The sequence below is a fragment of the Neophocaena asiaeorientalis genome, unplaced genomic scaffold (assembly GCF_003031525.2).
Source record: "Neophocaena asiaeorientalis asiaeorientalis breed wild unplaced genomic scaffold, Neophocaena_asiaeorientalis_V1.1 scaffold521, whole genome shotgun sequence".
NCBI lineage: Eukaryota > Metazoa > Chordata > Mammalia > Artiodactyla > Phocoenidae > Neophocaena > Neophocaena asiaeorientalis.
Window position 1 is genome coordinate 3,129,081 of NW_020174712.1, and position 26,126 is coordinate 3,155,206.

The 26,126-nt window shown below is 37.4% G+C and overlaps 1 protein-coding gene across 4 annotated transcripts in view; it reads right to left on the reverse strand.

Moving 5' to 3' along the window:
- SORBS2 (sorbin and SH3 domain containing 2) overlaps nt 1–26,126 on the reverse strand; it is a 205,853-nt gene that overhangs the window by 14,935 nt on the left and 164,792 nt on the right. For 2 of the 4 annotated variants that reach the window (XM_024760016.1, XM_024760018.1), the window contains 8 exons: nt 25,569–25,618; nt 22,721–22,908; nt 18,811–20,391; nt 16,172–16,260; nt 14,760–14,806; nt 10,473–10,587; nt 10,259–10,387; nt 8,830–9,033 (listed from right to left, as the gene is read on the reverse strand). In XM_024760016.1, coding sequence (XP_024615784.1) covers nt 8,830–9,033; nt 10,259–10,387; nt 10,473–10,587; nt 14,760–14,806; nt 16,172–16,260; nt 18,811–20,391; nt 22,721–22,908; nt 25,569–25,618 — 2,403 coding nt within the window. The remainder of the gene's footprint in view (nt 1–8,829; nt 9,034–10,258; nt 10,388–10,472; nt 10,588–14,759; nt 14,807–16,171; nt 16,261–18,810; nt 20,392–22,720; nt 22,909–25,568; nt 25,619–26,126) is intronic. The other 2 variants (XM_024760020.1, XM_024760019.1) reach the window with 1 other exon arrangement.

Consider the following 26,126-nt stretch of genomic DNA (forward strand, 5'->3'; position numbering starts at 1 on the left):
CTAAGATCCCACAAGCCTTGCAGCATGGCCAAAAAAAAAAAGGCTTTTCTGGGGGAAGTTGTGAAATACTGTTTAATTAAATACAGAATATTGTTCTAACTCCAAGCACCTTGTGACTATTTTGGTGTTCTTTCAAAGTAAGATTTTTAATATGACAGTGAGTAAACTAACCTTTCTTGTGTGTTATGTTTTATTTTCTGTCCATTCATGGACAAGACCTAGTAATGTACTCTCTGGTATTTGATTTGGCTTATGGGAACTTTAGCAGGACTAACGGACTTTTAAATAAAAGCATGTGCTTTTCTCAACTCTCATTTAGGAAAAAGTTCATAATAATTAGTAATGATTGACCTCATATCTTCAGTCTCTGGGGATGAAATGCATCAGGCATTTTTCTTTAAGGCTTGTGGCAGAGAATGCTTCATGTTCTCCAATATCCATTCTCTTCTTTGTCATCCCAGTAACAGAATCCCAAATGTTAGGCAGGCATACGGCCATTCTTAATAAGGTCTATTTTCCAAACTTCCTTGTATCTAGATGTGCTTATGTGGTAAGTTCTGACAGATGGGATATGTGCGGTTTCTGGAAAATGCCCTTCAAGGAAGAAGATATAAGCTTCCCTCCCCTTTTTTCCTTCCTGCTGTCTGGAATGAGAAAGGGACTGCTGGAGCTGCTGCAGCCACTTTGGACCATACAGTGGAAGCTTTTCATTGAGCATGGTGATATGCCAAAATAAAATGGAATCTCCTGGGATCCCTGATGACTGTATAGCCACATACCAACCCTGGATACCCTACATTTATGCATAAGAAATATATATTTCTACCTTGTTTAAGCTCTAATTATTTTGAGTCTTCTGGCACTGCAGCTGCCCCAATCTTGACTAATACAAGGGTTCTATAAACATCAAGACTCATAGAGAAAAAAAAGTAGCTGTTGGAATGATGTGGATAAACAACTGGAAAGATCATTTGAACATATTAGGAAGAATCAGGGCTTAATTTCATGTTGGAAACTGCTCAAGGGGATTACCTTCCAGTGGGATGGCTTTAGGGTGAGGAGACTTCCTTTTGGGACCATAATAACTGAGTTTCTTGGAAGAAACCCAAGAAAGAGTCTTTCTCTCTGTTCACAAAGTGCTTCCACTGCAGCTTGAGTCCACATTGCTGCAAGACTCTTTTACAGAATATGCTTAGATGGAATTGGAAGCTCAGCTTACAGCAAAGCTGAGGATTATAATAATTTGTATTATGAAAAACCAATATTTAGGGCTTCCCTGGTGGCACAGTGGTTGAGAGTCTGCCTGCCGATGCAGGGGACACGGGTTCGTGTCCATTAAAAGATGCTCAAAGACTAGAGAAAATATTGGATTCTGATTTATATATCAAACTCATAATTTGTATGTACATTTCAGTCTTCCGTCATCTATAAAGTCGTGGTAACTTTTACTTCCATGGAAGATTTTGGATTGCATATGACAGACTTACATTATCTCAGAAAATACTTTAAAAGAACAAAATTGCATTAAATTAACATGAGTTAAGTAAAACAATGGCTGATAACCATTGTTGTAATGATTTCATGCATACTATACTATGTCTATTAAAACATTATTAAAATTTTGTTTTCTCTTTGCTTTTAGTGCTAGGTTCTTTCCTTCTTTGTAATGAGCAAAATTTCTAACATTCTTGAAATGAGAGAAATAGGAAGCCTCCTTAAAGGATTCACATCAATTTGTTACTGTGTCAGATGTGGATTAAACTATAATAATGGCCTAAAATTTGTAGTTGATTCAATTTGTATGTATACTTACAAGCATAACTTCAGTCAACTTATATTCTTTCTATGAGTAAAAAATAGATTTATAAGTTTTTCAGAAAAAGTGGGGGATTAAAATGAACATTTGCTCTCAAATATGAGATAAAAAAGAGAAAAAACTTCATTTTTCTGGAGTTGGTTATTTGATGTGGTTATTAAAGTATTCTTTTAAAACATGGTTACTGTGAATATCTCCATTCTCTCATACCATTCTGGGAACAACTGAAACATACAGAATGTATGAGAGGAGCTTGGTTCTTGCAGGAGAATCAACCTGTTGAAGTTCTGGTTTTGTCCTTGACACTACAGTGGTGTGTTCCATCTCTCTACATTTGAGAAGGCCGATTCTCCAGTTACTTGCCCACTTATTGACTGAGCTTAAAGGCTGAAGAACAAGTTAGGGAAAGGCAAGGAATAAATATTTTGGCCTTAAAATAGAACCACAGAGAGAGAAAAAAAGGCAAATTCTTAGACTCAGACATTTTCTAAAGAATTATTATTATTTTAAAAATTTCCTAATTATTTCCTGCCAGCTAAGATAAAAACCTCAGAGGGCAAAGAGCAATATGTCTTTAAAATATACTACATTTTTTTCAAAGATTCCTTTTCTTCGTAAGATAAAATTCACGTAGATGGACTATTTTGGTGGATAGATTTGGTGATGGGGGTTTGGAAGATTGCATAAATGGCGTTTCTCAGGTGTTGGTGCTTCCTAGTTCAAAAACATGACTCTACCAGAGCCTTCATTTTGTATTGTTTTTTGACTTATGTGCAGAGGCTCTCATTTCAGGTGGAGAAGATTGAGTGTGAGGTTGAGTCATTATTTGAAGTCCTTTTGTCTAAAGGAAAAGGTTTCAGGATCATTCTGGACATAGAAGTAAAACTTTTCTGAGATGGATTAATTTCATGCTGTGGTTGTCATTGCATCTCTTTCCAAGGCCAGTCATTAACTTTGTTAAAAATCTTTTATCATGGTATCCTAAGGGGGAGTTAAATACCAGCAGAGCTGCCAGCCAGCCATCAAGTCTCAGAGATGGATGCTTTGTTAACTGCTACAAAAGAAGCCTCCTTTCCACATCCTCATTAATTTACTTCAATTTTGTGGAAGAACAACGCTCAAGACAGTGCCAAAGATCATCCAGCCCTTAGGCTCTGCTGAAACTGCTGATTGGTCGGGGAACTTGGGAGGCAATGAGCCCACTAAGAAGTGACAGAGGGTGACAGGCACAAAGCTGACACCTTTGAATGGGATGGTTCTCCTGTTGACCCTCAACTTAAAAAAAAAAAATCTAATAATCACTTTTTATTCTTGTATGAAGTTTAGTTTGTTCTTCTCCTCAATCTAAGTCTAGCTGCTATGCAAATATATCTTTCACATTTTTGGACAGAGGCCATGCTAATGATGTTAAAAGTTAGCAACCAATATCGAATGACTTTTTAGATCTTGTAAGATGGCACCAATCTAAAGACGTACATCTAATTAATTAAGTTCATTAAAAGACATGCAATAAACCACACTCAAGATGCAGTTACCTTCAATTTTGGTGAGCTTATCTCCTGTTGATAAGAGTATTTAGGGAGGAGCGGAGATGAGTAGGGCTGGGTAGGCTGAGAAAGTGTGGGGACCAGGTCAGAGGCAGTGGCCAAGGAGGAATGAGAGGGAAGGGAGGAAAGCAGACAGCTGGGAAAGGATGTAGATGTTCTATCTCCCGAAGAAAGTGAAGATGGCTTAAATATTGAGGAAAGACAAGGTGCAATTATGCTTGTGTCCAGCATGAGGTCACATGCTTTTTAGAGAATACCCCCCGCACCTAAATAATTTTAAAGTTACCAAATACCCTGGGGCGTGTGACATTTATGACAAGTTCTTGCTTTGAAAGCACTAACTTTTTCTTCTGCATTTGATTCAAAATTCCCAATGGGTATGATCAGTTTCACTTTTTTTCTGATATGAGCGGCTGGAGATAAGAACCCCCATAATCTACAATTTGTATAACGTAATTTGTGGGATGGGTCCTTCTAAACACTGAGGAAGAAAGCGTAAAACCCTGCAATGACTCTTTGTAACTTGCTTGTGAAGTAGATCACAATTTATAGTCAGTTTGCTGCAAAGTTAGGGAAGTTACGACCTCTGTCTGTGCGTATGCGTGCATGGTGGGAACTGGCTGTGAAACTCACCCCCTGAGCACCACGCTGTGGGTGCTGCCTGCAGCCGGCAGTAGCAGTTCCTGGGAACCAAGCCACATGTCTAACCACATCTTAAACTTGATTAAATTGAAGGGGAAATTAGTTATTTAAGTAATTGACTTAGAAATCTGTTTGACTTACTGAAATGAATGAATGATCTGTATTACTAAGCAGTGTGTTTATTTTATACGAAGGCAGACATGGCTCCCTTCTTTGTCCAGATGACATTTTCTCACCTGGTTAGGGGACAGCCAGGACTCAGGGTTTTGTGGGTGTCCGGTGGCCTAATGGGCACTCACCATTATTTAATCCCAAGAATACCCCATATAGACCAAATGCCTCTACATTTGTTATTGGTAAGACCTTAATTGGAAATTATGGGGTTTTAAAATTGATTTTCATTTTTAAAGATTTCTAAATAGAGGAGCCATGGGGGAAAGTGACTTGCTTAGTGGCATAATATGAATCATGAATTTTGTTCCATAATTTCAATATTTGCCAGTAATCATATTTGCTTTTTAATTCGCAGATTAAATATTTGAGACATCAAGTTTTGTTTTTGTCTTTTTTGAAAGAGAGAAGCTTACAAGCTAAAGATTTAGAGCATTTCCCTCTTAACTGATTAAAATTATTGCCCAAGGTTCTTTGTTTGTAAGGTGAATATGTAGGACTCAACTCTTAGGTCGTCACCAACTTAAAGCAATTACCTCTTCAGAAAGAGTGGAAAGGGAACTGCAGTATATTTTTCTTTTTTGTTTTCTTTTTTTTCTCTTTCTCTTTCTTTCTTCCCTTCTTTTTCAAACTGCTACTGCTACAAAGATATGGTGTATAGTTTTCTCACCCTGGAGGTGAACTAATCTCTCTGTGTAGCAATTTCCTCATCCCGAAAGTGGGAATAATAATATAACCCATCCTACTGAGCTTTGAAAAGTAAAGATGTAGCATTCTTAGAAAGCTGCCTGACACTCCATAAGAGCTCAACTATTAGCTATTATTATGAATATTAAAATTAGAAAGACTTTAAATTACAAAAATCTTTAAATATGGATTTATAGTAATAAATAAATAATGGAATAATATCACATATTTACATCATCTTGTTAAAATTTGGTGTGTTTCTATCCATCCCTCCACCCCTACCTCATATAGTGCTGTGTTTCTTGCATGGAAACCTTCCAAGACAGTGTCAAAATTGATGTTTATTAATATGGTTAACTGTACTAGCTAACCGTAGTAAGACTGGTTAGTTCTTCAGGAATTAGGCAAAATTAGAGTACCTCTTCACTGGGTTTTGCTGCATTGCTGTCTTCCTTAGGGCTCCTAGGGTCTGTGGGCATTGCTATTGGAAATTTTAAGCAGTCAGCTTTCCTCTCTTCTTCCTCCTCTATGTGCAGGAGTGGTGTCACCTCTGTGCCATCGTGGCCACACCACAAGGCATCTGGTTCTTGAGATTCTGGCCCTCTTCGGATACCTGCCATGACCCCCTCATAGATTTCCTCATCTTCTTCTCCAATGACGGGGAGGGTTTGGGGCAAGGGACCCACACTAGTGTGTGCAGAGGTCACGAACTTATCACCTAGGACCTCAGGTACTTTTTCAGGGCCTGCAGAACCCTTTCTCGTTGTCAGGTCTGCAAAATGGTTTTGAGGTGTCTTTCTGGAATCCTGAAGTGGCGCTGCCTCAGGGGGCTGGGCTGCAGCTGAGGTCGCACCCAAGCGGGGGAGAGGTAGCAGCGAGGAGGGTGGCTTGGCAGGTGCAGATGCTGGCGGCAATGGGAGGACAACAGAGGGGTCCTCCTTAATTTCAAGGGTGATCTCCTCTGGGGTATTTGGTTTGGCTTCGTCAGCAGGTAAAACTAAAGCACCAAGCTTCTCTAATTCGTCCAAGAAGTTGTCCAGAAAAGGAGGTAGTGTTGGGGCCAAAGGCTTTACCAGTGGACACTTGGCTGTCAGGGACAGCCACCCCGGGGTGATTCCCTGGAGAGCTCCTTTATCTGGGCCACATGAAGCTTTGTGCAAGGGAGGGGGGACTGGTTCGCTGGAAGCCAACTTAGAAACGAGCAGGATATATGAAGTTAAAAAAACATGAAAATAATAATAATGCATTAAAACACAGAGACAGAGAAATGCAGAAAGGTATGATGGTGAATATAAAAAATATTTTATGCTATGGTCTATATTTGCTTATAGTTTTTGAATTTAAATACATAAAATAATTAGTATGTTAATTAAAGATTTATCTGAATACTTTATACTAGTATTTGGAAAAGGTCTATTAAACGTCAAATGACAAGATAAAGCTGTCATAGAGATTATAAGAACAGACAGCAAAATCTTTAGAGATTTAATTTAATAGACTACTTCTTTCAAAGCAGGTTTCCAGATATTGATTTAATGTAAATGACTCTGAAATAATGTTAATGAAAACCAATAATGAAACTTTTTTATTCCCAGAATCTGTTTAGTGTTCTTTCTTCCTGTGCCAAATCTTTTGAACCTTCATCATTTTCTCACTTGGGTTTGTGAGGTGATTATAACAAACGGCATAAAATATTTTTACATCATTATATGTTAACACATTTCTAAATGAATAAGTTCTGAGAGATATTTTTTAAGAACAGAAACCCATGATCAAAACGAGACTGAACTTACATAACTACTATTTCAAAGTTTTAAAAAATCCAAAGTAACTGTTGACATAGAAAGGGAGCATATGATGCGAACAGGAATAAACTTCTGCTAGGACTTCCATTATTTTTTTCAAAAGCTGGACATTTTATATAATCTAGTGGAGGTCTAATTTATGAAGCTTAATCTCCTGAAGTAAAAAAATACTTCTGTATATCAATATTATCGCTATATTTTGGATACATTGAACAAAACAGAATTTTTTATGTAAATTCATTAAAAGTTGTTCTAGAAGTGTTGCCTAGAAACATTCTAATACATTTATGTATTGTTTTTGGACTAGGAAGAATGCTACATATATGAAGGCCTTGAGAGAGGCTGGTGGAAGACATTTTACTTTGATTCTTTCCAGGTCGATGATTTGGGTTTGGAAAGAAAAAATCTTCAAGAAAGATTGCACTTGCTGGTTGACTGTTTAGGCTGACACGTCACTGGTGCACTCAGCACTCTTGGTCCTTAGTATGGATCAGTGCACAGTGCACTCTCCACTTAACTTTTGACTTCTGTCCTATGATAGGAATGGGGCTTTCATAGAATTTATTTAGAGTTTTTAAAAACAGAAATGTGATGCCGTGTCACCATGGGGTGGGATAAATGAGATTAAATGTCACAAAACACCTGTGAGCATCCTTACAGAAGATTCAAGACTAAAGGCTACATAGCACCTTTAGTGCTAGGAACATTATGTGGCTGAGGAGGAAAGGTCTGTAAATTCCATTATCGTCATGGCTACTGCTGTCCCATTACTACCTGCTGCTACTACTACTCCAGCTCCATGACCGCCACAGTCACGAATATACATGTTAATGGGTTCAAAGTGCTTAGCCTTACCGTGGACTTGCTTCTACTGAAAGTTAAATTAAGTATCCCAAGATACCAATATCACAAAACTATACCTATAATACAAACATCATATAATTATCTTTTCTTCCAAAAGCATTAGAATTGGATTCTACTATATTAAAGGCAGAAATATCAGAAATAATATCAACTTACATTTGAGTCTCTCCTAAAATAAAGATAGTATGTCAAGAAATGTGATTTGAGTATGTCCAAGAGTGATTCATAAATCACAATGAATTCCCTCCTCTATTTATAAATATCAGTCAGAAAATAGGATATTTAACGTTTAGTATATTTTGGGCATCATGGTTTAAAAGTACATTACAGTTCTTTTTCTGAAAATGATTCAGTTCAAAACTACTGAGAAGTTCCCTTCATTTAGCCAATGACATCATAGTATACATTACCAGTTGGTAAAACCATTAAATATTTTTCAAAATTTATGAACGTAAGCTTTTCAACGTATTTTTCCCCAGCAGTGAGAATAAAACACTAATTAGTTATTAGTGAAATTTGTACATTTCTCGATTTATAAAATGTAAAATCTGGTATTCTAAGAGAAAACTTAGGAAACTGAAAATACGTTTAAATCATATTCTCAGCAAAGATTAAACACTGTGATCTAAAATATTACATTGCCAATATTATGACATCATGTAAGAATTTCTTATATTTTAAATAAGCCTTTGTAGATACACACTTATTCTTTCTTATAAACTTTTATTTGAAAGTACAGTCGCTTTGAAATTTATCTGGTAGTTCTTTTAAGATGACTAAATGGTGGATAAGACAAATACATGGATGAAGATTCTTTTCTTTCTAGCAGTAGGAACTACTGAAGGAAGGATGTTGCTCTAAATGCTGAGCTCTGCTAGTGAAGTAAATGTACTAAAGAAGATTCTGGAAAATTTTATAACCGATCAAACAAAATTGGAAAGTACCAGACTGTTCCATTATCCAATGATAAAGGATTGAGAGTAATTGCTCAGCAACCCAGTCTTCAAAGAAAAGTAGAATAAATAAAATGCCTAGCCTTAGCCCTTTAAAAGAAAATGCTTCTCTTAAGATAGTAGATTCTTTATGTAGTTTCCCTTTATGTAGCTCAACCTTTATGCCAGCACCCATAGGAAAAATTAAATTATATTGATTTGACCTGGCACTTAGAAACATAGCATGTAAATCTTTTGCTTTGCCATAGATATGATGTTGTAATCTAATGTCCTAAAATCATGTACCAAGTATGTTACTCTGAGCTCCCAAATATTATACTTAATATGCTAGAATGTTTTCTTACCTTATTTGAACTTAAGCTGTGGATTCTATCACTAGAATAGCTGTGGGGTATTGGAGGGTCAGGGTAATCCTCAGCACCTTTGGTTGTATTCTTCTTGATGACTTCTACATAGGAAACAGGGAAGATGCCTTGTCTGTTGGTTCCTGGAATTTTACCTTCATACCAGTTTTGATCAACTCTTTTAAGAAGAATAATTCTATCTCCCTGTAATGAATATTAGGAAAATGCATTAGAAATAGAGATGTGATAACATAAAAATTATAATTGTCAATGTTTTCTAATAAACAATAGTTTTCCATCTGGGAAAGCCTTATACTTCCAGTGTTTTGTTTTCGTTATGAGAATGCAACTAAAGCCTCAGAGCTTACTCCCAAATTATGGCTTATCAACATATATGCGGTTTAATCATCCATTTACAACATTAGAATCTTTCCTAAGGATATTTGGCCTTATACATGTTCATATTGGTACTGTGGGAAATGACATGTGTAAGTTATTTCAAAAAGCACAGTAGTTTAACCTGCAATGTGTCGATGACAGTACCATCATCTGATCACTGACAGATTCAAGGGAATGACCTTATGTAGGAAGAGCTTCAGAAAGTGCACTATAGCTTGCTGTGATGGTGTATCTGAAATGGGTTCTAGAAGTCAACCCCTGGAAGGGATGAAGTTGGATAGCAGAATGTTTTTCTTCTTTATCTACATGTTCTGAGTTGTAACAAAGAGTGAGGCTAACAGGACGGGGCAGAGCTAGCATCCTAGATTATGCATAGCTGTGGCCAGGGCTGACATCCACCTGGTCTGCATCAAGATGGTGTAGCACCAGCATCCATTCTGATTGGTGGGTGGCCATGCCATAGCAGTCAGTAATATATATATATATATATATTTTTTTTTTCGGTACGCGGGCCTCTTACTGTTGTGGCCTCTCCTGTTGCGGAGCACAGGCTCTGGACACGCAGGCTCAGATATAAACCCCCTGGCTTTTGCAATGATAGAACTTTCTACAGTCACTATTCCTGCTGGCTGTAGGATCAAGCCAATGCCACAAGACCCAGTTTAAATTTTGAATTTGATAAAATTTTTGAATAGTAAGGCAGGAGAAGAACACTCTTTTGAACTGTATTAAAGTGCTATTTTCTTTTGATGTTTCCACATGTACAGCTCCTGATATTTAGCCCGAGGCACCCCTTGGAGACAATTTGGAGCCTCCCAGACAATTTGGAGTCTCTCTGAGAAGCTTTGCATCCCACAGGCACCTCATCTGGAAGGACACAGGAGTGGCAGGTAACAGTGACTCAGGGCAGCCTGATGGAGTTCTTTGCGGAAAATGAGGGAGACACAAAAATGTCTAAGCAAGAAGATGACCTAACTTAGTTGTGAAAATATACAGCCTTTCAAATGCACCAGTGAAGAAAGCAGGTTACCTTTCTCAGCGATAGCTCCACATTTGTGTCAGCGCTGAAATTGTATTTGGCTACAGCTTCTCCGATTTCTCCAGGCTGGGCAGGGGGAGGCGGTCTGGCAGGCTGTGCTTTCTCAGGAGGTGTGAGTTTCTATGAAGGAGAACAGTTACTTATGCTTGACCTGTGGTAACCCTGGAAACAGCAACCACGTAAGGAGGAAGGGGAAGGGACTTACCTCTACGTATGAGATTGGGAAAATGCCCACTCTCCCGTGGTGCTCTCCCTCATACCAGTTTTGATCAATTCTCCTGAGGATGTAGACAGTATCTCCTTTCTTAAATGACAGCTCCCTAGAAGAGATACATTTGAATGTTTTTTTTTTTTTCCGGACGTATGGCGATTATTCTTAAGATCAAGATTCTCGCTAGATCTGTATGTGGCTGGGAAATGTACTTCCAATATTGAAAAAAATCTGTTGAGTCCAGTTAGATGAGGATTTTCCTTGAAAATTTTTAGAATTCCTTTGAAACATTGTAACTTTAGAAATGATTTCAAAAAGAACAAATGTAAACATCACATCTGATTTAAATCACAGGCAGATTAATATGAAATTTAAAGGTGGGGACAGACTTGCTGTCTAGTCATTGGTTTAGAGTAGAGGAGTCCGGAAGCTTGCCATAAGGCTGGATTCATTCTGCAGTGATTTTTACTTGTCCTGAAGCTAGTTGGTTACTTACTTCTCTCTCTCTCTTTCTGTCTCCTTCTGATATGTTAAAGCTTACAATAAGGAAACCAGTATCATTTAGCCTTAGCACGGAAGTGCCAACATAAGAAAAAATTTTATTTGTGGATCCTTGAAGCTGCTTGACAGGCATTTAAGTAGAATATCTTGATAATGAATTTATTTTGTGAAACAGAAAAGATTTTATACTTTGATTTTTCAATGAGGCACAAAGATAAACATTTTTAAAAAGTGGAGTATAATTGACCTGTAACATTATATTAGTTTCAGGTGTACAACATAATGATTCAGTATTTGTATATATTGCAAAATGACCACCACCATAAGTTGAGCCAACGCTGGTCACCACATATGTTACAATGTTTTTTTTCTTGTGGTGACAACCTTTCAGATTCACTCTCTTAGATACAGTACAGTATTATTAACTATAGTCACAAAGATAAACGTGTTTCAAGTGCAAAGACATGCACAGATGACTTGTAACCGCTTTTATATCTTTTGTTTTTTAAATAGAAAAATATTTTCAAGAAACTAACTATGCTTTTCCATTTGGGCTGTTTCTAAGGAGACAGTACGTAAATTGGAGTATTTAATTTTAAGTTATAAAGACATTAGTCATCATAAATAATTCACACCTAAATTCTCACCCTCACTGCTTCAGGTTTTCATGGCTTCATCCCCCAGGTAATTGTGTCTCAGTGTTATTTTGCCTCCACAATTATGTCTCATTGGAGGGTACCTATTTCAGATCTTTTGCCAAGAGCCCCATTTTCACACACATCTGCCTTCCCACTCCCAAATCTTCTGCGTTGCTTTGTTCAGAATCTTGAGTTGGATCATTTATGTGTGCAGAGTACATAATGGAGAGAGGTTTATATCATATGTAGAATATTTCATGTTGATTAAAAGAATTAATTGAAAAAAAGTTGCATAGTAAAAAGAATTATTACCCATTTAGAAGTGCTAAAACTTTCACATTGAATCTGTGTTAAATTTTCAGTAACCCTAAAAGCAAACAAGATTCACAGGGCCTGACATTCAAATACAGTACTTCCCTCTTTTATGCAAGTGCCTAATGTAGAAAATAAAACCTCAAATGTTTAATGTTTACAAACCAACTGCTTTATTTATACCAGGTATGTTTTATTTCTGGAAATGAGAGTAGGAAGCTTAGCTTAAAAGAAAAATAATTAGTTGTCTCTTATTTATATTTTTTTAAGTGTGAAAAGATATCTTTTCTATGTGTAAAGACTTGTCTTTAAATTTTTGAAGTCGTCTAGAAAAAAGGACAGTGATCTCACCCTCCAGTTTTCAAAATTATGTTCGTCTTATCTCAGAACTAGAATTTCTAAGAGTCCCATTTTGACCAGTTTGCTCCAACCAGCGCCTACCAGCTTTGAACAGTGGCCACTGACAACCTTTGGGAATAGCATTTTATCTCGTTTTCCTCCTTAACAGTTGAGACATTATGTTTGGTGAGTTACTTAGTTGTCTTTTTGAAAATTAAACTTTCTTGTGTTAGGTAAAGAAAAACAGCTTTTAAAACATAATTATTTGAAACAGAGATATCTGTCTCTTGTTTGTAAGATATTAGGCACAAAAAGCACTCACATCTCTTGCAGGACATTTTCTCCTGCCCAAAATGTCCATGAGACATTTGGTCCACATGAAAAGGTCCTTGATATTTGGTCCTGTCCAAAACAATTTGGCATGAGCCAAATATGTTCATGGACATTTTTAGGACCAAATGTCTGCTAACCCTCACATCTAGCTAATGATTGAAATGACTTAAAAATGTGGCTGGTCCTCCTGAAACTTTCAATGCTCTCTGGGTGTGTGAACCTTTTTTTTTTTTTTTTGGCGGTATGTGGGCCTCTCACTGTTGTGGCCTCTCCTGCTGCGGAGCACAGGCTCCGGACGCGCAGGCTCAGCGGCCATGGCTCACAGGCCCAGCCGCTCCGCGGCATGTGGGATCTTCCCGGACCGGGGCACGAACCTGTGTGCCCTGCATCAGCAGGTGGACTCCCAACCACTGCACCACCAGGGAAGCCCTGTGAACCTTTTTTTTAAAGCTGCATGAGTCATCCATAACCTTGATTTTTGTGTCAGGTACATGACTACATTGGGGCTGACAGACAACCGCTCTTTACATCTCCTGAGAACAGAACAAGAGGAGTGTGATTAAGCTGCAATCAGATAAATTTATTGATGGTATGGAGGAAACATTTTTTTTTCTTACTAAAATTATGGGATGGTTTCCATGGGTGATTGTTCAGTTCACTTCTCTGGAGGCTTATAATACAATTAGATTTCGTTGGTTGAGGAAGACCTTTGTGAAAGTGGGATGGTGCAAACAGCCCTTCAGAACAGCTGTGTCATTTACACTCCCACGGGCAGCGTGTGGGAGAGTGGGTTTTCCTGAACCTTTGCCAATGTCAGACATTCACAATGAGGATGTGGTCTTGGAGGAGGGTGAGGGGCTGGGCACTTGGAGCAAATGCAATCCAGTGACAGAGTCAACACCATAAACACCTCTCCTCTGCACTGTACCTCATCTTTCTTTCAATGCTTGTTTCTAATTAAGGTTTCTCAAAAAGCCTGTGAGCCCTGGGCATATTTTATATGCCCTGTTATTCCTCAGGGCTTCATACATCTAAGGACACTTTTGGTTGATTGTCACAAAGAAGAAATGAAATTTACATGTTTTATGTCATTATTTTATAAAACTGACATGCCTTGTACAAATTATCACACCATATCCAAAGAACAGTAGCTAGGACCATAGTGTAGTAGAAACAGAGTAGATGTTACTTATCTCATCAAAAAAAGTTGTAAGCTTTCCTTCAGGATTTTTTTAACCCCAGATTTAAGCCATGTTTGACATCTTCACTTCTAAAGAGAATTTTCTTATTTAGTTAATTTAATTCCCAAATTCTGAGTGATTTTATTTTTTATGTCTTCTGCCAGAGATAGATTATTTAACTATTAATTCATATAATATGCATTTATATGAATAAATGCTTTGGTTATTGTATATATATTCAGCTAAACAGCACCGGTATAATTTAATGCCAATATCTTGAATTCTAATGGAGACCAAAGTTTCTTAAGTAAGGTCTGTGACATGGGCCATAACAGAGCTGGAAAACTCACTCCTATTTAAGCCTCCTTATGTGCTTAGTACTAGCCTTCCTCAACCCTATGCTCACCTGATGAACAAATTCCTAAAAAAAAAAGGTAAAAAAATTACGACACAGGTGTATGAAAACACCAACATCAAAAGACCACAGGATAGAACTGTGCTCAGAGTCTCTAAGCTCTAAGTATTGAGAAATGGAGATTTTACTCCAGGTATCTTCATAAACAATTCTAGTCTTTAACCACAAACTATCCTGAATATAGTTGGATAAATAAATGATATAAAATTCTCCAGTTAAGTGTTACTCCCCCAACAATTTATTTTTACTTCATTCTCCACATGAAAATTGTAGAAACAAAGATCCTTAATTTCATTTTTTTTTTTCCTATCCTTTTGAACTCATTGTGCTCTAATGCGCTTGGTGTAATTTAAAACTCAATGTTTCTCAACTAAACTCAAAATGAAAATAAAATTACCCACATCCCAATCAATTCAGAAGGAACCATTTAATTAGAGTAGATTGCTGAATTGGGAATTAGGTCTTATTTGTAACACATCCCAGTGCAATATTTGTCTTTCAAAGTATTATTAATGTATTTAAAGTCAACTTAAATCATATGATGAACACTTTTCTTACTTACTTGGATGTCTGAGCCTTAAAATCGTAAACAGCTTTTGCAGGCAATTTCTGAAAATGAAGGAAATGGTTAGCGCTAACTTAAAATTATGGATTTCTTATAAAAAAGCAGTTTCACGTGAATTAAAGAGAAATGAAACCTCAAGGAATGATTAAACATATACAATTTAAATCATTTATGCAATTTATAAATAAATCAATTAGTTCTTTATTTAGATATTTAAACTACAACAGGAATGTAACAGATGACTTATTCACCCTAACTATTGAATATCATATTTCATCTTAGGAACTAAGGTAAATGAATGCCATAAAAGGGGACTAAAATGCCTGCAGAGGATTCAGTCCTAGGTATAATTTTGGCTTTTCCTGGGATAATTGTGGGAGGTCAATTGCTGTATGTCCTAAGTATTGACACAACTTCTGAATCATAATAAAAGGACTGGAAAAAGTCATGAGGGAAGTCATTACCCCTTTTACTAAATACTAATTGACATAGTAGCAAAGAAATATTAGCCCACTTATCACTGAGAGGCTCGTTAGCGGCCAAAAGTATAGGCTGGTCATTTTATATTCCCTGGAGAGTTCAGAAATTCTTCAGCACACAGTAAACCAGCTGCTCATCTTTGAGTCGTGATACAATGTGACTTGTGCCCACACTCAAGCTTCAGGGCCCACAGATCTGCCTGGGCCACCTGTAGCTACTTCCTCTCTGATTCCAATAATCCCCTCGCCTCACTCTTTCCCTGTGACTCTGGTGAACTTTGGGCAACCTGGATCATTTCTGCCTTCTTTGGGGGTCCACAGGCCCTGGACTATGTCAGACACCTGTAGAGAACTTTCTAGAGTGCCTGCCAGTCCAAGACCAGCCTTCAGTTTCTATCAAACCTTCATGGCTCCAAGAAAGTACAAGCCAGACCTCCAGCCCTGGCTCAGGACCATGGACAAGAGCCAGTAGGTAGGTGGTTCTCAGGGGCAGTGTTTTTTTTTTTTCAAGGATCCTCTCTAACAAAAGCAGGCCAGCAAAAATTGTTTCTATAGAATTTGTATTGATTGGCAGCACGGCTGACCTAGGGCTGTCCCCTACATCACTGGGCCAGAAATCTGTACAGGGGAAACCTTCTTCCTCCAAGGGGTGGCCCAGCTCAAGACTCTTTAATTTATGGGTGTCAGGTCAAGATTCAGAGAGTCACTGTCAAACTGGACTACAACTGGGGGAGACCTGCCGCTAGGGTCAGAATGCAGCTGGCTTCAAGTCCTTTGCTCGGGCTCCAGGGAAAACTGTTTCTAGTTTCTCTGCCATCACTTTTGTGTTTTTAATCTGGGTTCTTTACTGGTTTTGGAGGTAACTTCGGCTGGCAAGTGCTTTATCAAGTATATTGGTGAAAAAGACTCAAATGATACTAAAAAGACTACCTCTTTTTCTGGAGTTCCTCTTCTTTCCCTTGGTACACTTCTCCCCAAATCGGTCAGCATGGATGTGTAACTTCTAGGGGACTCACGGTCTATTGGAAAGGACAGGGCCAGAGTGAGATTCCACTTAATCAAAGGCAGACTTGTTTAGCCATTTTTCCTGGTGGCAACTATTTACCCTTCACATCTGGAGAGACACTGCAATGGAACACATGGGTCTGAAACTCATGGGTAATTGTAAAGTTGTGATATAAGACAAAAACAGAGCATTTTAAGAGGAAAAATGGATATTCTCCCATTTTTTCCTTTTTCTGCAATACAAGATTGCAGAAGTATTATAATCATAAATATAAATATAATTGTAACATTGCTGATATAATTATACTGTAGCACCTGGTATAGACAATTTGCAGTTATAGGGATTGTTCACTTCAAAGATTTAATACTTTCTATTTCTATTCTTTTTGCCGCTAGTTTATAATTACTATGATAGGGCCTGGAGAAGATGGAGAAGGTAGCAACGAAAAAGAGAGAAAAATAAAGTATGATGATGACAGAACTATGTCATGGCCATTCTCTTCCCTCTTTCTCTCTGTTTCTATTTTTTAATTTTTTTAATTTTTTTGCGGTACGCGGGCCTCTCACTGCTGTGGCCTCTCCCGTTGCGGGGCACAGGCTCTGGACGCGCAGGCTCAGCGGCCATGGCTCACGGGCCCAGCCGCTCCGCGGCATGTGGGATCTTCCCGGACCGGGGCACGAACCTGTGTCCCCTGCATCAGCAGGCGGACTCTCAACCATCGCGCCACCAGGGAAGCCCTCTCTGTTTTTAATTACTTATTGAGTCTGAAGATGGCATCTTAAAGTTTAAGGCTTAAAAGGCTGTTACCTATTGCCTTCCTTTGTGCTCAACTATCTTATTAGAAAGTGAATATCTATTCCAATAAACAAAGGGATAAAAATTTTCTAAACAGAATGTGTTGCATTGGTTGCCAAATTACTTATGAACTATTGCATTGTTTTTGTTCACCTTAAAACAAAATATACATGGTTAATTACATTATAAAATAATGATTGCAAGTATCTATTAATGGTATCTTATATCGCATGCCTTATACATGGAAATGTAACTGATATTGAATAACTGGAAAAGTAGCTAATTTACTAAAACATTAGGTTATGACATGTCTCAATCAGTGAAAATTTCAGATTGTTGGCATTGATTTAGAAAATTTGAATTTACTGTTTTGAAGCATGTCGTATAGTATAAATGAAAGCAAAGATAATACTAATAAGATAAACAAATGTGTGCAATGGTAACTAACAATTGGGCTATATATAGTACATTAATATGACATCTGAATTATGTCTCTTTTTTGCCTATAGAGATTATATTCTATGCTACAAATTCTGAATTACATGAGTTTGAATCTTGTTTCTGCTACCTACTGTCTGTATGACTTTGGTCAGATTTCTTGTCCTCTTTGGGTATTGATTTCCTCCACTGTAAAACAGTATTTACAATAATATCTATCTACTAATATCTATCTATCTACTTGATACTCAAGTAGATAATGTATGTAAAGCACTTTGCAGTGTCTGGTGCATAGAAAACTCTCTTGACAATCCAAGTTTCAGCCTGGAATACTCATTCCAGCTTCCTAAAATTTACACAGTAAACAGATGCACTTTAAGCATTAATGAAAAGAATTGGATAAAAATATCAAAACATCCTGTGTTTTTCAGTAACGTAAACCTGAAAAAATGTCCTCTGTATTTGAATTGCTATTTGTCCTTGTGTTCCACTTTAAGGAATAATCCATCTATGAAAATGCAGTCGAGAGTCACTTTTATCCTAAATAGTCTAATTCAAATGTCAGTATAGGGTTGTTTTAGCAGAAATAGAAAATAAATTAATTAAATAATGGAAGGGAAGAGAAAATGAATACAATGAATGATGGAAATGAGACATATATAGAGAGCTTAAAGATATATTCACAAAAATTTTATCCCAATTGTATCTTTTAAATGGAGAAAGTTATTAAACAAGTCCTATTCTCTTTTAATCGCCAATCAATTACTATATTACATATTTTGGTTTGTTTCCTGAGTGTTTTGATTTAGTATCTTCTATATAGGATGTCAGCAAATTATTTATTGAATGAATGACTATAAAGTTAATATAAGAATCAAGGAAAAGACTGTTAAACTATTGGTTTTGATTCATTTTCCAACAAAAAAAGAGCTAATGCAAAGTTGTCAGTTTCTTAAGGATACTGATGCTCAATTATGATTTTTGCCTTGAAGTTCTTTTAAATTGGTAAAATAAGTTTAATTGGTTGTTTCTATGTAACAGTTGTTTCAACACTAACATCAAGCTACAAAATGGTTTTCCCTTTCGATTCTGAATGAGTAAATTTTTGTGAATTGATGATTACTTTAAGCCACACATCAAGTCCAGATATCCCATGAGCAAATGAGAACTATTCAGTGAGGCACGTTTGCACAACAAGCATTTGCTTCACAATGCATAATGAATCCAAGTGGTCTCACAGCTCAAGAATGATGAATGTAGGAATGGAAAATGAAAGAGCTGGAGGGTGGGCATCTGAACCACAAGGGAAAAGATAGAAAAGTTGATCCACCTTGGAGGCCCAGTGCACTGTCGTGGTCTTGGTGGTGGTAGTTGTTGTTGGTGTCGTCTTGGAAGGAGGCACTGTGAGGCATTCTCCCACAATCGTTCTGGTACAGTGGACAATGAATAGCACCTTCTTGAGATGGTGGGTGGAAAGGCTGGTGCATGGGGCTCCTTTTTAGAGCTTTGAGTGATGAATTCCTTTCTGGAATATCTGGCAGCAGTTCACTGATAAGACGGTGCAGTATACTGTTGTCTGGCAAACTTCCCCTTCTCTTTTCAGCCTTAATTTGGTCACAAATGTCTTTAAGGGCAGAGTCCAGAGCCTCAAATACAGATGTTTTACATTTTGCCTTTTCCATCTGTTTTTTGGGAGTTGAATTTTTTTTCCTCCGGAAAGGCACGGGACTGACTAGAAATGCCAGTTTAGAAAGGCCAGGGTCCGTTTCTTGTCTTCTGGGCTCTTCAGTATTTTCGTGTTTAGCTCTTTCATGTTTTAACATTGTTGTAAATCGAGTATAGGAGGCAGGGCATCTGCCTTTGCAGGAGCTGATGAGGTGCCGGTGATGGTGGTGGTGATGGTGGTGGTGATGGTGGCTGGATCCATAAAAACTTTCAGAGGATGTGAAAGAAAAGTGATCAAAGTCACTCTCACTGCAAAAGGACGATCCTTCTACATGAAGGTAATCACTGTGGTCAGACACGACTCCATCCTGGTCACTATCAGAAAAGTCCAGATGGGTTCTGGGCTGCACATCACTGGTGACTTCAATGTGGATGGGCACCAGGGTTTTAGACTTGTAGCTTCGTTGTACCTGAGAAGGGTGTCTACTTTGATTTTCTTCCTCCAGCAAAGACTCAATGGAAAATCGCCTTTGGGGACATAAACCATTTTGTTGTGGTTCTAGGGTTACAGGAGATAACATTTCATCTCCTAAATTTGGCATGGATTTTGACTTCTGAATCAACTTTTCAAATTCAGAAATGCGGGTGGGGACCATGTCCCTGGGCACCTCCTCAGTGGAGGACTGGCTGCATCCATGGAGCAGAGCCTTGTGTTGCTGCTCCTTTTCGTACTGCATTATTCTTGACTTTACAGAGCAAATCACCTCTGAATTCATTAAATCCTTGCGGTTGATGCGGTGCATTTTCTTGTACAATTTTAGGAACCCTGGGGCATCGTGGGCTGACCTGTGTCGGAGCCTTGATCTGCTATTACTGTGGCCCTCCTGGATGTAGGGGGAAGCCCATGTTACGGGGCAGCTCTCCTTGGAGTCCTCTTCACATAACAGAGAACCCATACTTTCTGACTTGGCTTTCGGATCAGGAAAACTATCGCAGTCATCGTTTAAAAGGTCATCACAGCTACGGGATTTGATTTTGGGGGAAACCGTTTCTTCAGTGCTGCTCCAGATCTCTGCGTTTTGCCGGGCCATTTGCCAGCCATTTTTGAAAGTAATGGCCCTCTGCGAGTCATGTGGGATGTCCAAATGCTGTCTGTAAGTGTTACAGTAATCTAACTCATGGGAGGGGTTGCCGTTGAGCCCTGAGTAACTGCAAAGGGATGGACAAATTTTGCTATCGTCCCCACCTTTTATTCCAGGGCAGCGTGGTGGAAGAGAGACGTTGGAGAAGTTAAAAGGCTCATAAAGAGGAGAGCATGTCAGTTAGCATCAGATAGCACAGCAAAGAGAAAGCAGTTAGTGGAGTTTAATCTAGACACTGATTGTTATACGTGTAGCTTCAACTTTAGAGAAAAAAGCCTAATTCTAAAGCAAGGCAATGCTTTGGCAATCAATGTAGCTTTGCAGATGATAGTTAACAAAACCATGTATAAAAAGTAACTGGTGTCGCTAATATGCCTATTTCTATTGCATATTTCATCCATCTTTCTGCAAATATGGTATTCAAAAATCCAGTAGTGCCTTGTAAGCTAATAGCATGACCTGGTAGTGACTTAAAGGTTTTGTAATTAATACCAAAAATGCTATAGATTTAAACATCTTAATAGGGTCAGGATTTGAAGCTTATTTGATTTATAATAATAAAGAGGTAAAGAGTAACTTATAAATTTACATTTAATTAATACTTCCATAACCGTATCAAATAATTTTTCATGGGCATTAGGTAGAAAAAGCTATAAGACAAAATACTTTCCCAAATTGCAAAATCAAGTTCAGTTGCTGTGAACTATTGCTGCTAATATTTTTCTAAGAAAAAACCCAACTAGCAACTCTTTAAACAAATGAATTTACCCCCTTAATTTCTCTCACTTCAACCTCTTATTAGGCAGTTTCCCATAAGGATAACTGGATATAATGTAAAACTTTCATCACAGTTAAATGCACTTGCTTTTTTCCAAGAAGCGTCTTTTTAAAAAACCATTTGCAATATAATAATGTAGAGCTAACCCTGACATCAATTTCGAATATCTGTGGAAATAGTCTTTTCTTTTGTGTTGCTGAGTTAATTAATAAATGAGAGGCCAAATTACATCTGATGGGACATTTTCTTCTTAGAAACAAGCCTAGTGGAGGAAAACAGCTCTATTGACAGCTCCTGCCTTCTCCAAATTCTTCAAAAGTGATAAGCACATTAAGTAGCTGTGTAGTATTTGAGAAAGGAAGTTGACTTAACACCCCCTAGGATAAAAACAAATATCTAAATTAATCAGAACCCTTTTAACTTTTGGGTGGTATCCAAGCATAATGAGTCAATGGCATTTCATTACCTATTGGTTTCCTTGGGGTATTTGTTTATATAAATGAGTAGAATCTAATACGGGTACTTCTGTTAATTTGAGGAATGGTATAGTGAAAGGGGATCCCTCCCTGTGAATCTCCCAGTAAGTAGTCACAGCTTTACTAGGCCAGGGACAAGAGCTAGCACCTCCTGCCTATCCAGAGCCCAATCATCAAATCTTTTGCACACAGACCAGCTAACTCTTAGCTTTAATTTCATGTGGCAACACTTTCAGTGCCTACATTCAATATGTGTAGCTGAATCTCTGCTACTTTATGGAAACTTCAGTTACAACTCACTTTCTTCACACACTTCAAATTTCTTCTCTCTTATGTTTCAACCCCAGAGGATTGGAGGAGACCCTGAGTCCCCAAATCCTAGGTACCTATGGATACTGGTTCATTCCTAGGTCTCTATTTTGGGAATATCCCTGTTACAGCTGCAGTAATGTGTAACTAAACAGAGACTTGAAGGAGTGACATCTTCCTTTCAACACAATTCACTAAATTTCAAGAGAGGAGACAGGCCATACAGAAAATTGGCTTGGTGATATCTAAACTTTACAATTATGGCCTGAAACCAGTTAGTTCTTACTAGTGGACTGTTTTGAATTGAACACTATGTTACATGCAGAACATGGATATTCTACTGTATGTATGGATATTGACCAAAATATAAAGCAAGTGATTAAAGAAACAACCTTCATAGGTTAGACAAACTTTTGTCTAGAATTAAATAATTTAAAAAATCCAAAACCAATTTACGTTTTAGGCAACAACGTTCTCTGTTGCTACTTCTAGTTTCTATTCTATATATCTGATTAATTTTTCTAGTTGTAGTAACATTAGAAAATGTTGACAATATGCAAATGTTTGGAACTGTAATCTTTTAATAGCCTGACAATACAATATTTCATACCTTAAATTTGTTCCAGAAAACATACACAATATATTTGAAGAAAGAAAGCATTAACAGATGATAAGAGTCCTTTAAGCCACTCAAATGGTTCACCATCCTGATTTAGTCTGTGTATAAAGAAAGCTATTTTTCTGAAACTATATTTTATTTAAGACACTATTTACATGCTAACTATTTCTGGGTAGTTACCATTGGACCAGCTCTCCCATAGTTAAAACTTAAACTAGTAAATTGTTTATATGTCATTTATTGCTGCTCACCTTTTGCCCTTGATGGGGAAGAAGGAGAAGAACTAATGAAGGACTTTGTCAGGGTGGAGCTTGATCCTGGGAGGTCTGCTCGACCTGGGCTAGTTCTGCTTGCAGTTGGATCCCCCAGGCCCCTCGGCTGCCCCACCGCAGGCTCGCTCTTCCTCCTTTTCCTGAAGTCACTGGCCATGCTTGCAGAACTGAAAAAAGGAATCAGCTTCAGTTTGGTTGGTGTTGCAGGGGGTTCAACTTTGAATCAGAAAGACTAGTGGAAGGTGCTGGTGGCCATGGTATGCCTCTTATCTCCCATCCCCCAAACTGCATTCTTAGGAATTCATTCCTTGATATTAAAAACTATTTCTTTATAATCACCTCTTTGAAAGTTAATAGACTCATCTGCAAACAGTGACAGTTTCACATCTTCCTTTTCAATTTGTATTTCTTTTATTTCTTTTTCTTGTTTGATTGCTGTGGCTAGGACTTCCTAGACTTAATTTTTTTAGAGCAGTTTTTTTTTTTAATCTTAAAATCTTTTAGAGCAGTTTTATGTTTACAGAAAAATTGATTGGAAAGTACAGAGAGAGTTCCCATATACTCCCTTTCCCTTGCACACATTTTCTCCTGTTATTGACATCTTCTATTAGTGTGGTACATTTCTTACATTTGATGAATCATATCAATATATTATCATTAAATGTAATTAAAGTCCATTGTTCATATTAGGGTTCATGTTTTCTGTTGAACATCCTATGGGTTTGAAAAATGTATGATGACATGTGTCCCTCATTACTGTATAATATAGAGTAGTGTCATTGCCATAAAAGTCCCCTGTGCTCTACCCCTTCATCCCTCCCTCCCTGTGAACACCTGGTGATCACTGATCTTTTTACTGTCTCTAGTTTTACCTTTCCCAGAATGTCATATATTTGGAACCAACAGTATGTACCCTTTTTAGATTGGCTTCTTTCATTAGCAACGTGCTCTTAAGGTTCCTCCATGTCCTTTTGTCGCTGGATAGCACATTTCTTTTTATTGTTGAATAATATTCCATTATATGGATGTACCACAGTTTGTTTATCCATTCACCTATTGAAGGACACCTTGGTTTGCTTCCAAGTTTTGGCAGTTATGAATAAAGCTACTATAAACATTCACGTACAGGTTTTTGTATGAACATAATCACCTTTTAAAGTAAAAATTCTCCTGTTAGTGTAATATTTTGTTACTGACAATTCAGTGTTAGGATTTGTACCATACATCTTTTCTCTATACAGAACAGTTGCAACAACATGAATATATCTGGAGGAGGGATGCCAAAATGGAGGAAAGGATTGGAAAAAAGAAGATCTGGTAAGACCAATTTTTCTTACCTCGAGCTTTCCCTATGGCTTTTCCTAATAATCTTAGCTTTAAAAAACTCACACTGCAATTCCAACGTTTTTCTGTTTAAATAATGAATGACCAATAATCTGATCATCAAATAAACTATTAGAGTCCTTTTACCTGGTTGTATTAAAAGGTGTCGACAGTTTGTAAGGGCAGGGACTTTATATCATGGTTCTGGATCTGAGTGTAATATCATTTAAGACAAACATTAGTGAATGAATATATACCTCACATAGCATGCTGTCTGTCAAATCATTAGATAAAATTCCACCACCACCAGCAGCAACAGCACACCAGCTCCTATGAACCAGAAGTATGCTATTTGCTTTACTGTCATTATTGTCTTACACAGCATGCACGGCAACCGCTGAGCTATGTGCTGTTGTCACTGTTTTACAAATGAATAAATGTAACCTGCAAGCTTTGCAAGTATAGAGGTGGAGCCAGACCTCAGAATTGGTCTGCATTCTTCTAAAGAGAACACCCATGTTCGCCTAGACATGTTTTTGCTGTCATTATCCTGTCACATGAGTGTCTGTGTGTCTCTACATAAATCCTCAGATCAGATTAGAACTAACTAAAATTCAAACATTTTAGGTGCATACGTAATTGTAAAAGATATAAAAGAAGGGGTTCAGGGAGCTCCTTTCTCAGTGACATTAATGCTGTTGAATGGCACACATGAAACCAATGTACAAAGGACCCAGTTTACTTTTCCATTTATGTTGATAGAAATCTGTAGAAGGGCAAATTATTGTTATATAAATATTTGTTGTTGATGATATGATATGGCTGGGAGTTTGCATTATTCATTATTGTTATTCTACTGTGTCTGAACTTCTGTAATAGTTTAAAGTAAGAGTGATATTTAAAGCCTACGAACAGAACTTGCCTTGGTAGACTCTTAGCACAGTTAGGACCTACAAGTTATTTTGCCAACTGTGTAAACTTCGTATGTTATGGAGCCCAAGTTTCAGTTTACTAGAGATAAAATCTTAGGGATTGAGTATGTTTCTGTACTTAGAATGCCCGGTATATAGTAAGTTCCCATTTATCAGTTGTAACAGCATTCCTGATTTGTGTGGTCAGAGTATAATGAACAAACATATGTAGAACATAATTTATAAAATTTTTTCTAACTTATTACAGTTTTTTCAAATATATCATCACATCATCTAACAATATTGAAAATTAGATGTTTATTATACTTATCTAAGGAGAAGAAAACTGGGTATGGAGGAGACAGGGAAGGCAAGAATTTCTCAGCCTGTAATGGAATCTAGAATTATTTTACTTAATTTTTATACATTCTTGAATATGGTCATATAAAATGATGCAGAAACAAGTTAAAACAACTTCATGAATTATGGTGCTTAAAATAAAGATGAGGGATACATAATTTTTCATTTCTATTTCACTGAAAAAGAAACCACTGATATAGAATATCCTGGTTGCATAATAATGAGACTCTTACCTAGTGGGTCTTTCCAGGCTCCTATCTATAGAGGATTGATACAAGGAGACCTGTTAAGATAGAAAGATAGTTCCATGAAAATTTTTACCATAGCATAATTTTGTTTGTCCCTGGACATTATAGTAGGTATCCTAAAAAAGAATACTGTCAAAATTGAGATTAAAAATACCATTTATTTTGGGCATAAAAATGTTTTCCTGAAGAGAAATCATGCAACCTAATTTCTACTTTCTTCTTATCTACTTCCTCTTCTAATATACAGTCATCCCTTGTGGTATCTGATGGGAATTGGTTCCAGGACCTCCCCAAGGATATCAAAATCTGAGGATGCTCAAGTCCCTCATATACAATGGTGTAGTATTTGCATATAACCTACCCACATCCTTGCGTAAATTATCTCTAGATTACTTATAATACCTAATACAATGTAAATGCTATGGAAATAGTTGCTGGCATGGAAAATTCAAGTTTTGCTTTTTGGAAATTTCTGGAATGTTTTGTGGGGGAATATTTTTGTCCCTAAGTTGGTTGAATCTGTGAATGTGGAACCCACAGATA